This window comes from Schistocerca americana, chromosome 7, assembly GCF_021461395.2.
Source record: "Schistocerca americana isolate TAMUIC-IGC-003095 chromosome 7, iqSchAmer2.1, whole genome shotgun sequence".
In the NCBI taxonomy this organism is placed as follows: domain Eukaryota; kingdom Metazoa; phylum Arthropoda; class Insecta; order Orthoptera; family Acrididae; genus Schistocerca; species Schistocerca americana.
The window spans coordinates 481,890,801-481,904,689 of NC_060125.1; the positions used below are offsets into that span (position 1 = coordinate 481,890,801).

A 13,889-nucleotide genomic window follows, 5' to 3' on the forward strand; every position below is an offset into this window, starting at 1 on the left:
ATTACCCTTTCAATATCCTCATACACTTTCTCTATCTGTTCATCTTCAGCTTGCGACGTCGGCATGTATACCTGAACTATCTTTGTCGGTGTTGGTCTGCTGTCGATTCTGATTAGAACAAGCCGGCCATTGAACTGTTCACAGTAACACACCCTCTGCCCTACCTTCCTATTCGTAACGAATCCTACACCTGTTATACCATTTTCTGCTGCTGTTGATTTTACCCGATACTCATCTGACCAGAAATCCTCGTCTTCCTCCCACTTCACTTCACTGACCCCTACTATATCCAGATTGAGCCTTTGCATTTCTCTTTTCAGATTTTCTAGTTTCCCTACCACGTTCAAGCTTCCGACATTCCACGCCCCGACTCGTAGAACGTTATCCATTCGTTGATTATTCAATCTTTTTCTCATGGTAAGCTCCCCCTTGGCAGTCCCCTCCCGGAGATCCGAATAGGGGACTATTCCGGAATCTTTTGCCAATGGAGAGATCATCATGACACTTCTTCAATTACAGGCCACATGTCCTGTGGATACACTTTACGTGTCTTTAATGCAGTGGTTTCCATTGCCTTCTGCATCCTCATGTCGTTGATCATTGCTGATTCTTCCGCCTTTAGGGGCAATTTCCCACCCCTAGGACAAGAGAGTGCCCTGAACCTCTATCCGCTCCTCCGCCCTCTTTGACAAGGCCGTTGGCAGAATGGGGCTGACTTTTTATGCCGGAAGTATTCGGCCGCCAATGCTGATTATTTATCAAAATTTAGGCAGTGGCGGGGATCGAAACCGGGACCGAAGACGATTTTGATTATGAATCAAAGACGCTACCCCTAGACCACGGGTACATAAGCAGGTTAGTTGGGTTTAATTAGTTGTAAGTTCTAGGCGACTGATGACCTCAGAAGTTAAGTCGCATAGTGCTCAGAGCCATTTAGGTATGTACAGCAGAGCGCAAGATAGATATAATAACGTAATGAATGTTCTCTATCAGCATTGAACCTAAAAATTCAAGCTATTACAGTATTTCTTGTAAACGTACTTCCTCCGTTGATCAGCAGCATATCTATCTTATCGACATGCGTCTACATCTTACATCTTTATACAACAAAAATTTTATTCAAGATGTCTACTTCCACCATGCAGTTACTAAATTATTCTGATGCACGGCTGCACTGATATACAGTGTACTGTACGCTAAAGCAACAACAAATGAGGTAAGCGGGTGGGAGAGAAGTACCTGTGTTTACATGGTTCAGAAATCATAAAAAAACTCACACCTTTACTACAGCACTACAATCAGTATGTAATGCGTACAATCAAGGCAGTAAACAGCTCGGTTTCTTCGCAACATGTGTATTCTTTAACCTTTCCACATCTACATTTCATTGACAAAAATGGTTCAGTGTGGTACATTTTTGAATAGTTTTGGAAGAGGGTAAGTGTATTCTTAAGTAAAATAGACATGATTCCATTTAAAGATTTAACTTCTACCTACATCTGTGAAGATACAATAAAATATATACCCCTAGCAAGAACTACACAGTGATGTTGACGAAAGTTGGTTGAAACAATTTTCATTTTACGCACCAGAAAAAAGTTTTTCGGGTTAACATGGTAAATGGGACAATCTGCGCAAAGCCCTTGGAAAAAATTCTGCTTACATATCCACACAAAAAAATTCCGCTTTCAAGATAACGTAAACTACAGAAAACACTCAAATGCTCTCATTCCTTTTGAATCCTGTCTTGTTTTCATTCAACTCACTTTAGGTCTATCACAGTGAGTATGACCCACAGAAGTTACGAGTTTCTGGATCCCCACTGACGTTTTTGTCCGAAATTTCCTTTGGGTCGTTATTAATCGTATTCATGAAGAGTATATTACATATCTGTCACAGTTACGGTACACTTATTTTGGCGAGTACTTTCGAATCGTCTGCTTCATTCACAACCCTCATCAGCTTGATTCTTGCTGATATATTAAACAAATGTATGTTTTGACATCTACCTAGCGTCACTGTGTGTTGCATATATTGTCAGTTTTAGATTCTTGTCATTAAGATCAGGCACCTTCAATATACACCCAGTAGGTCAGGATTGAGAATGAACTAGTCGGTTCTAAATTAGGCGGCAAAATGTATGTGCTGCAACTGTGATAGGTTTATATTAATGTCTCCATTAAATAAAAAGGTAGCTGGTTATACATAAAAAAAGTGTTGACGATGCATTTCCATAACTGTCGCATTTCCTAATGTGCGCTTTATAGAACTATATATTTCTTGGGAATTTCTTAAGAAAACTTAATAACTGTTATGCATAAATTTGCAGATGTGTTGGCATATTGTTAATGTTAAAAAACATCCAACTATCATCAAGTCTACATAGCAGTAGTAATTGCTTTTCTCCACTTTTCTTCGTACTGAAATAAATATTTCTCAACCTGCGACTCGATTAACGTTTTTGTGGTGTAACATTTTTGTGTTTTTGAGTATGAAGCTGCAGCACTGAAATTCATTACGTTCATTCGTTTTCTTCTCCTGAATCACATTGTATACATTGCTGCAGGACAGATATTGTATTACGAAACATAAACAGTGCTGATGAAATGCCATTTTCTTCCCTTCTCGTTGTCAGTCAGCGTTCACTACTTTTGCAGGCCCCTACACGGCCGCGGCGGGGGTAACTCGAAACAACCCTCACCCTGGCATCAGGGTAGAGGGCGGAAGTGTTTTGCTTGCAGGGCTGGGGTCGCGGCCGGCGGCAACAGTGCGCATGCGCACAGGGCGGCCCGGGGCCGCGCGCCGGTGGGCGTGGGCGGCGCCGCCTCAGTCCGGCAGGCGCCTTCACCAGCGCCGCACCTCGCCACACCGCTCACACCTCCGGCCGCACCTGCCCGCCACCTGCGCCGACGTCCGCGCCGTCAGCCAGCGGAAGCAGCCCGCGAAGCGCGCGCCTTGCACCGCGGCAACCAGCGTCACGCGCCCAGTCGGCAGCTATGGGGCCCAGCCTGTGCGGTAGCAGCCCAGGCGGCGACCGGCCGCTCTCGGCGTGCGTGTGAGGTCACCAGCACTCGCCGTGCAGTCTGCGGGCAGAAAAAATTCGGCTCCCGGTTCATGCCCTCCGTGTGTAGCTCTGTCTGACTACTGTACAAGTGCTATGCGGGACCTGTTCAGTGACTCTCAGTGATCCTCCGGGTGTTAGGGTACCTCACGTACTGACAGTGATGGCCTGCGTTGTGGGTTGTGCCACCGTGGCCGGCATCGTCTGGTTGGTGTTTGCCGGACCCGCTGCACGTCCCGGTGAGTTATGCTACGCTACATAATTGTATTTTATTAATTCTTAACAAGTAATTAATCGTGGTTATGACTTGTTATTCGCACCTCAGCTTCCTCATCGCGCATGCAAGTTGTACTCTAACTGAGACACAGGAAACACTGGACCCATTAAAATCCTTCCGAATGTAATGCCGTTTCATCTCACATTATATGTGAAAAAACTGAAATAACTGACAGTTCGGTCATGCTGCCGCCGGCATCCTCAGGGCGCAGAGTAACACGGCTACGAAGTTAACTGCTTCAATATATTGCCTTTATAATAGTGTTACAGGATTACCGATGTGATGACACCGTTAGAAAGGCGATATACTGAAGTACCTGCCCTACAGATAAGTTAGTCTATGGATTGAAGAAGGCCGCCTTAAGATCGTACGAAACACCAGTTATATTAGCATTTGAGCATTTGCAGTGTTTTGTGAAATGACATATCAGTAAAAACAGAAGGATTTTATTGAGACTGGGATCGTTCATGGAAGACTATGTTGTACTGCTCATTGGTGTGAAAAATTTTATTTCTCTAAAACAATTTATTTGGCTCCTAAGGAGCGCTGTAATATGTTTTGAATTCGAACGTATGATATTCCTTTCCTAATCACTAAATCTCGCTTCCGAATGAACTGTGGTTGATTACTACAGAACGCACATCGGTAACTGATTACAAAGCGAATAAGTGTTTTGGTCTTGAGTAATCCGATGTGAATACCCACGAAGACGCGCGGAATGTATGGCAATGTTATATAAATTGTCATACTTACTGAGAAGTTGGGGATCACAATACTGAATATCATTATTAAAATAACATATAGTCAACTATGTGTTCGTAGTTTAGTCAAGCATTACCTTCTATCTGAATTCCTCTTTCTCTTTTGTATGTCGTCCTTCCACCATTTCCCTCACAACGGGATTCGAGTATCAACAATGTAGCAATAACGATTAATATCTCTGTACACATCTTTATAACGATGCATAACGTTGTTGTTTGTACAAGTACCTGCATCCTAACTACAGTTGATACATAAAAATACCAAATACAACTGCTGATTCCATCCACCATAAAAATGTAGTAATTAAAAATATTGCGAATCCTTCAGCATGTAAATATCTATTATTGTTACGTGAATAAAACAAATGATTACAAAGCTCCAGAAGGTAATGTTTGAAAAAATAAACTATTTTGACACTCATGAATGAAATTTTCACTCTGCAGCGGAGTGTGCGCCGATATGAAACTTCCTGGCAGATTAAAACTGTGTGCCCGACCGAGGCTCGAACTCGGGACCTTTGCCTTTCGCGGGCAAGTACTCTACCAACTCATTTCATCAGGACGTATTCTGTAGTATTCACCTATGCCAAAAAGGCATCAGGTTCAGGATTCTGTTGTGAGATATAAGGCTATTCACTTACTACTTTTTTCTGCTCAGCTGTATTTATTGATTTCTTTACTTACCTGCAGTCGATTTCGACGCAACAACGGCTTCAACTTCAGTCATTTTAAGGAGTGTCATCCACGTGAAACGTCATTGAAGGTTTATACTGTTAATCTGAAAACTGTGAGACTTTGTCTCCAGAAAGTTGTTAATTGTGATTGCTGCTCTATTGATACTTGAAACACTGTCGCCATGGAATTAAAGTCATGATGACAAATAAATTGGGAAACAGCGGGTATTACTTAAATATGATCCCACAGGTCATCGTCCCTTACAGTAGACAAGTGAATGTTATAGTTACCACACCAGATAAAGCCAATATAACATTTATTACTGTACTTTTCTGCCGAATGTTGACATCGTAATTGCTTTGAAACGTACATAAAGTAACTAAAAAGCAGCAAACACATACGAGTTGATGAAAAATAACAAGAAAACAGCATTTATACTCCACAGCCAAAAATTTAACAGCTGTGGTCCCTCAGATCAATTTGAAAACGATACCTAGCGGCGTTCTTTCTGCGATTACTGAGATGGCATGTATATAGAAATAGAGAAATATGTCGCATTGGTTCCTAAATCTATATACAGCGAGTAGGGCATGGGGATGAAATACGATTATGTTCAAACTACTTCTTAAATCTGATAACTGTTACGTACGCGACAGCCATCCCATTTCTGCGCGTATCTGCAGTTAGAATGCTTATGATCAAGGAAGGATATGGTACAGCGTAAACAGCCGCTGTGTGATTGCTTGTTGTTCCACTGCTCTGGCGTCTGTTACATTCTTTCATGGGAAAAAGCTGAAAGTGGTACAAAATTTATTTCACCTGATGCGGTGACGCATCTTTCTGAGCAAACCCAGAAAACGTCACTTCCAAAATTAAATGCGTTCTCGCTTCTTCATTCTGTATCGCTCTGACATGACAATAATTTATATCATTCTTTCCTTCTTTCTTGTTTTTAACGTTGTGAGTGGTTTGTGTACCTACCAGAATGTTGTCTGTAAGAAGAAAAATTCTCGTGATCCTGCTCTTTTAGACATTTACCACGACAATAGCAAAGTTACAATATTCATTGTTTTGCTCTTGTATTGTTTCAATAAAGGACCAAAGATGTAAAAGACCTATTCAAAGAAATTATTTTTGATCTCTTAACTGTGACCTACAGTGACGACAATATGATCTTGCTGTTACCAGTAATTGTTATACAACAAACTTTTTGTGTTACTGAATCTCAGAAAAAGAAAGAAAATCGGTCATTCTGCATCGTGTCAGTTGACAGACTCTAGTCCAAAGTTTGCTTGCTATTCAACAGTGAAATAATGCGCTTCTGTGAGAGCAGTGAACTCATCTCACTCCAGGTACTAACTGAAATATGGTTTACAACTTATCGCAGGTGTCAATGTATGAAATAACGCTGAAAGAAATCCATTAAATTATTTTTGTATTCTGTGAAAATGCTAATGTGCTGCCTGTAAGATTTCTAAGTTCGTCAGAAATACTTGTTATTTACATTCCATGCTCACATAACACCGACAGCAGACGGAGTAGAATTCCGGCAAATAGTAGAGCGTTCAAAACCAGAAATGTCGGTGACGTGAATTGATCGCTAGACATTTAATTAATACTATCGACCCAGAAAGTTATGCATTATAGGTAAAGACACTATTACAGATGTATCCTTTTATTATCTTTGTCTTTTCAATTCTCATTGTCTCTTTTTCTCTGTTCAAATTATACGGAACAGGTAGTAAATATTATACTGTCGAAGGCGTAATCCACGAAGTTTCACCTTTTTATTACCAGCGTCTATCAGAAATCGCAGAGGAGTGCTTCAATCAGTATTTGTTTTTCTACTTTACAGGCATCACAGTAGATTTCTCTTACTGCTGTATTCCGAACACAGTGATTTTAAATACTGTGAAGAATCGCTTCCATCACTTACAAGCTTACTCAAGACAACATTACTAGTTATGAACACTGGGGTCATTCGTTCTTAACTCTCAGAAAGTAAAGGGCCACTCAGTCTTAATTTTGCAAAATTATATTCGCTTTAGTGGTTTAGTGTTTCTAGAAACGCTACAAATTTAGCTCAAGTCTCCATATTGTCCAGTATCTCTTGTTTTCATTCCTGCAATTAATGGGTTGACGTGCCTTCTAATTAATCTTAATATGAACTAAAATGGTAGTTACCTCCTACCTAGGAACATATAGGTAGTTATTAATTTCAGCTACGAAGGTGCCACTTGATTCTATGAGTGTATTCTTTCTATGGTGCGAGGATAAAATATTCTGTTTATCAAATCTATACATGATTGTCTTAATGGGATTGCCGCGATCGTTCTTTAAATAAAAAATGGCATTTAAGTCTTTGATTGCTATTTTTTATTTTCAATGACAGCTAACCGAATGGGTTATGACAGCGAAACGATAGTTCTGTACTGACAAGCTACTCTGTAACTGCTATATATGATCTGGAAATGGGCAGCTAGCCTGAAACCGGTCATTGAAAATAAAAAATATCGATCAAAGACTGAAATGCCATTTTTTTAATATTCTGTTGTAGTGTATAGTCACAAGTAACTAAACGATCCTTCTAATACTTTCCGATGTGATTGTCATAATTACTCACTTCCAGTCTGCTTTTTTCACTTGTAATACTCAGAAACGCCTTCTCGAAAGAAGACGAAGTAAATATTTCAGAAATCGCATCAAGAACAGCTGCCAGCATGAGTAACGTAGAAATGGATATCCTAGGAGTAGTGAAGCAAATTAAATCACTTAATGAGAGCAAGTCTTCTGATCCAGACTATAATTCAATTACATTCCTTTCAGGGTATGCTGATGAAATAGCTCCATACTTAACCATCATACACAACCATTGGCTCTCCGGAACTTCCGTACCCATACGCTGGAAAGATGCACAAGTCACACTAATATTCAAGAAAGGTAGTAGGAGTAAACCATCAAATTACAGGCCCACATCATTAATGTCTATATGCAACAGGCTTTCAGAACATGTATTGTGTTCGAACATCACGAATTACCTCGGAGAAAACGGTCTATTGACACACATTCAACACGGATTTAGAAAACATCGTTCCTGTGAAACACAACTAGCTCTTTACTCGCTTGAAGTGTTGAGTGCTATTGACAAGGGACTTCAAATTGATTCCGTATTTCTGGATTTCCGGAGGGCTTTTGACACTGTTTCACCCACGCAACTTGTAGTCAAACTGCGTGCTTACGGAAATTCGTCTCAGTTATGTGACTGGATTCGAGATTTCCTGTCAGAGAGGTCACAGATCGTAGTAATTGACGAAAAGTCCTCGAGTAAGACAGAAACGATTTCATGCTTTCTCCAAGGTAGTTTTATAGGCCATTTTCTGTTTCTTATCTATATAAACGATTTGTGAGACAAACTGAGCAGCCGTCTTAGGTAGTTTGCAGATGACGCTGTCATTTGTCGACTACTAAAGTAATCAGAAGACAAAAAAGAATTGCGAAACGATTTAGAAAAGATATCTGTACAGTGCGAAAATTGACAATTGACCCTAACTAACCAAGCGTGTTAAGCCATCCACATGAGTGCAAGAAACTTTTAACATCGGTTACACGATAAGTCAGTCGAATCTAAAGGCCGTAAACTCAACTAAATACCTAGAAATTACAATTACGAACAACTTAAATTGGAAGTAACACATAGAAAATGTTGTGGGGAAGGATAACCAAAGACTAAGTTTCATTGGTAGGACACTTAGACAATGTAACAAATCTACTAAGGAGACTGCCTGCACTACTCTTCTCCGTCCTCTTCTAGAATACTGCTGCGCGGTGTGGTATCCTTCCTAGGTAGGATTGACGGAGTACATTGAAAAAGTTCAAAGTAGGCCATCACTTTTTGTCTTATCGCGAAATAGGGAAGAGAGTGACACTGAAATGATACAGGATTTGCAATGGACCTCATTTAAAAAAGGCGTTTTTCGTTGCGAAGCAATCTTCTCACAAAACTCAAATCTCCAACTTTCTCCTCTGATTGCGAAAACATTTTTTTGATGCCAACCTATATAGGGAGAAACAATCACCGTTGCAAAACAAGGGAAATCAGAGCTCGTACAGAATGATATAGGTGTTCGTTCTTTCCGTGGGCTATACGAGATTGGAATAACAGGGAATTGTGAAGGTGGTTCGATGAACCCTCTGCCAGACACTTAAATGTGATATGCAGAATATCCATGTAGATATAGATGTAGGGTAATAATGTGCATGATATTAGGTTTTATATTAATCATATTGTGCTTAGAAAGAAAAATCTCTGACGAACACGCTTATAAAATTTCACAACGAAAATGATTAAAACTGAATTTTAGTTTCAGTTGTCTGTTTACTCTCAAGCAGGATTCTCATGCTTTCCAACGATTACTTAATGGTGTTATGACACTGAAAACGGTCTCTACGAATTACACCATCTGTCGCACCTTGGATAACAACTGTATGTACTCATCCAAAAACCATAGGTATTCTTGGTGTAGTATCATTGCCACAGATGCTACTACAACGCCGCACCAAAGCAAGGTTGGCAGCCTGTCGTCTGCCGAGCACAGCGCACTCCAGCGGGCTGTGCATCTCGACGGAACTGGAGTGTGGCTTGTTCACTTTTTAGCTAGATTTCAACCTAGGCAGACGCACTTTCATAATCGGCCCTCAGCCACTTCTGTTTGCATTGATTCTCTGAGGAGGCCCATCAGGCTTAGTACCTGAGAGTATGTTGTGTTAGTTATAGCCATAGCTGCAGCCCTACAAACTACTGAAGATAAGTAATTTTCATTGTACTATGTGTTTCTTGAATAATAAACCTTCTCTCTAACAGTGTGCCGTACCGCATATTATTGCAACCTTTACTTCAGCTCCTACCAAGCCGGCCTCCTCTCATTTGCATTTAGTAACGAGCTGAAAACACCCACGCGTTTTGTGCCTGTAAACAGTGAGACACAATACTGGGACTAAAGAGTGGATGGGAATCAGAATTCTATATATAAGTTGGATAAGCTGTCCTGTAGACAGGTTGGTTATATAAAATACCAACGTGATGCAACAAATATGTTACCCATAAAGAGGAATACATATTGACATACTCAAATTAGTTCTTGTACGAAAGGAAGATTCTGTGTATTCATATTACTTTTAAGAATACAACGAAACTAAAGCGCACGAATGCCTCGTAGCTACAGGAATACGAAAAGGCAGAAATATGTGCTTGTGTGTGTGTGTGTGTGTGTGTGTGTGTGTGTGTGTGTGTGTGTGATGTGTGTTTGTGTTTGTGTGTGTGTGTATATATGAGTAGTTATGTGTTACGTGTGTGCAGAGTAACGTTGAACGCTTGCTCCACTTCTACAGTGTACCTCCGATTCCTTGGCGATGCTGCGGTCGGTACTCTCGATATATATTTATATCAGCATGATTACAATTCACACTTAATGCCTAGCATCCGGTCCATAGAACCATATTCAGACAAATTCTCTACCGTTGCAAGGTAAGCGAAAACGGATGCTTGCAACCTACTTATGCTAATGTTGTTGCAGGTCTTGTCTGTACGGTTTTAAATGCTTTTAATGCATATATCGACTTTATATTTGGCATTTTGCGCTTAATGCAACTGTTGCTAATGTAATTTAGATCCGTCTTTATGACATCGTCTAGCCCGATTTCTACGTTTAAGGTACTTAATGCGAACACTGGAGGCATGGCATCATGATGTGATCTAATACATACATTACGAGTTGTAGGTGAACGTGAGATCTCGGTGAACAGAATGGGTGGAAGGACTGGGTGCTTCTTTTTGTTGTACACCTAAACAGATAGGCGAATAGAATAATATTTAACTGGTAACATCAATCACACAAAGATGCAACAGATTTTTTTTACGTATAAAACAGCTAGTGTCAAGACTAGAGTCACAATTCTGCCACGAAGAAATGTGACTGCCAGTTACTTATACTTTTATTTACTGTTTTCAAAATAGCACCTTAAGGTTATGGAAACGTAAACGATCGTGGTGCAAGAGTACGAAACAAAACATATGATTACAGCTCGCTCAATCTCTTTTCGGAGGGAAAGAAAACTGTTTAATTCACATTGATTTTGGGTCGATTGTCAACAAGTATGTCGACATTTAATATCGGTGAAGGGTAGCAAACGCTGACGTAATACGGTGAAAACTTCCGAGAACTATATTGGAGGAACTGTGGATTGACAACATCAGTTTCCGGTTTGTCACACACAGGTTAAGTGAGAACAGGAAACAAGACGCGCAGGACTTGACGCAGATTTAGTTGACTAGTTTTCTGAAGATAGTGATGAGACCTGAAACTTTTTTTTATTTTTTACAGAGTAGGATAGATAAGCATCACGGAACACGTGTACACCTATCTACACCATATTACGACGAACATCCAGAAACGCTATGACACTCACAACCTTCTAACATGCACTTTCTTCGGTTTTTAAGATTCTTACTCAATGAGCCCCAAATAAAAACTCTCTAGGAATCGGAAAGCACAATGGTATATGAACCAAACAGTAGTTCCCTGTTAAAAGCTACTTGTCATGGTAGATAATTATTGGTACATTTTATTGTACCAGAGAATATACTTTTTTATTGGAAGACTAGAACCAAGTGCAGTCTTTTTTATGATAATGACGAGAAAGACACCTGGCGGAGAATTGGAGACTTTCAACTGCGTGTGTCGTGTAGTGATGATACGATACTTCTATGAGGGCTCAGATTGCGCTCTACTATGATGGCAGCCTATTGTTAGAACGATATGTTGTGTAATAAACAGACCACTAGGGAAAGGTGATTAACTTTTGTGCTGTCTTCTGCATAAGCTCCTGTAACTGAAGGAGTGCAAAGTCAGTACTCGACAGATAAAGTAGTTACAACCACCTTTAGAATCAAAAGTCTCGACACCTCCGTTTACGTATTATCGTACGGATGATTGATTGTGCTTTGTCCTAGTCATCCAATCAAAATTATTGACGGAAATGGGAATCGCGCTCTGTCACGCTGATAGTCATATTCTGTAGCAGATTTATAACAGATATATTACAGAATAAGTTGTCATTTGCAAATTTCATCCTCTGATTTTCTTCGAAGAACAGGCTTATAGTCTGTTCCTTCTTCACAAAAGCCATCTTTCCCTTGGTCATCCTGTATCTTTCTTTCCTTTAGGTCTGCACTCTGTTAGTTATCTACTTACTCATCCGTTCACGGTTCTTTGAATATGCGTCTTTCGTTTGGCGATCTAGTAGTCTGTTCTTTCATTTATTCAAAATACATTTCATTCTCTCCTTATGTCACAATTATTTATTTTATCTCTCAGAGTATATCCTTTTCCTTTCCTTAAACATTTCATTTCAGCTGATTGTATCCTTGTTTGGTCTTTTTTAATTATTGTCCAGGTCTCACTTCCGTATATGTGCGGAGGTGTAGCTTTTACTTCGTAAAATTATGTTTTTCGGCCTCACCTGGTCTTATTCGCTATATAGATAAACTGATTTATTCACTGGAGGTCTCGTTGTTGTTGTGGTCTTCAGTCCTGAGACTGGTTTGATGCAGCTTTCCATGCTACTCTATCCTGCGCAAGTTTCTTCATCTCCCAGTACTTACTGCAACCTACATCCTTCTGAATCTGCTTAGTGTATTCATCTCTTCGTCTCCCTCTCCGATTTTTACCCACCACGCTGCCCTCCAATGCTAAATTTGTGATCCCTTGATGCCTCAGAACATGCCCTATCAAACGGTCCCTTCTTCTTGTCAAGTTGTGCCACAAACTTCTCTTCTCCCCTTTTCTATTCAGTACTTCCTCATTACTTACGTGATCTACCCATCTAATCTTCAGTATTCTTCTGTAGCACCACACTTCTAAAGCTTCTATTCTCTTCTTGTCCAAACTAGTTATCGTCCATGTTTCACTTCCATACATGGCTACATTCCATACAAATACTTTCAGAAACGACTTCCTGACAATTTAAATCTAAACTCGATGTTAACAAATTCCTCTTCTTCAGCAACTCTTTCCTTGCCATTGCCTCTCTACTTCGACCATCATCAGTTATTTTGCTCCCCAAATAGCAAAACTCCTTTACTACTTTAAGTGTCTCATTCCTAATCTAATACCCTCACCATCAGCCGACTTAATTCGGCTACATTCCACGATCCTTGTTTTGCTTTTGTTGATGTTCATCTTATATCCTCCTTTCTAGACACTGTCCATTCCGTTCAACTGCTCTTCCAAGTCCTTTGCTGTCTCTGACAGAATTACAAAGTCATCGGCGAACCTCAAAGTTTTTATTTCTTCTCCATGGATTTTAATACCTACTCCGAATCTTTCTTTTGTTTCCTTTATTGCTTGCACAATATACAGGGTGAATAACATCGGGGAGAGGCTACAACCCTGTCTCACTCCCTTCCCAACAACTGCTTCCCATTCATGTCCCTCGACTCTTATAACTGACATCTGGTTTCTGTACAAATTGTAAATAGCCTTTCTCTCCCTGTATTTTACCCCTGCCACCTTTAGAATTTGAAAGAGAGTATTCCAGTCAACATTGTCGAAAGCTTTCTCTAAGTCTACAAATGCTAGAAACGTAGGTTTGCCTTTCCTTAATCTTTCTTCTAACATAGGTCGTAGGGTCAGTATTGCCTCACGTGTTCCAACATATCTATGGAATCCAAATTGATCTTCCCCAAGGTCGACTTCTACCAGATTTTCCATTCGTCTGTAAGGGATTCGCGTTAGTACTTTGCAGCTGTGACTTATTAAACTGATAGTCCGGTAATTTTCACATCTGTCAACACCTGCTTTCTCTGGGGTTGGAATTATTATATTCTTCTTGAAGTCTGAGGGTATTTCGCTTGTCTCATACATCTTGCTCATCAGATGGTAGAGTTTTGTCATGGCTGGTTCTCCCAAGGCCGTCAGTAGTTCTAATGGAATGTTGTCTACTCTCGGGGCCTTGTTTCGACTCAGGTCTTTCAGTGCTCTGTCAAACTCTTCACGCAGTATCGTATATCCCATTTCATCTTCACCTACATCCTCTTCCATTTCCATAATATTGTCCT

At 40.2% G+C, this 13,889-nt stretch overlaps 1 protein-coding gene across 1 annotated transcript in view; it reads left to right on the forward strand.

The window, feature by feature from the left end:
- The first annotated feature begins 2,976 nt into the window (after positions 1-2,976).
- Positions 2,977-13,889, forward strand: part of LOC124622298 (zwei Ig domain protein zig-8-like) — a 909,359-nt gene continuing 898,446 nt past the window's right edge. Inside the window, exon 1 of the mRNA XM_047147970.1 lies at positions 2,977-3,300. Within this exon, the coding sequence (XP_047003926.1) occupies positions 3,225-3,300 (76 nt within the window). The 5' untranslated portion in view covers positions 2,977-3,224. The remainder of the gene's footprint in view (positions 3,301-13,889) is intronic.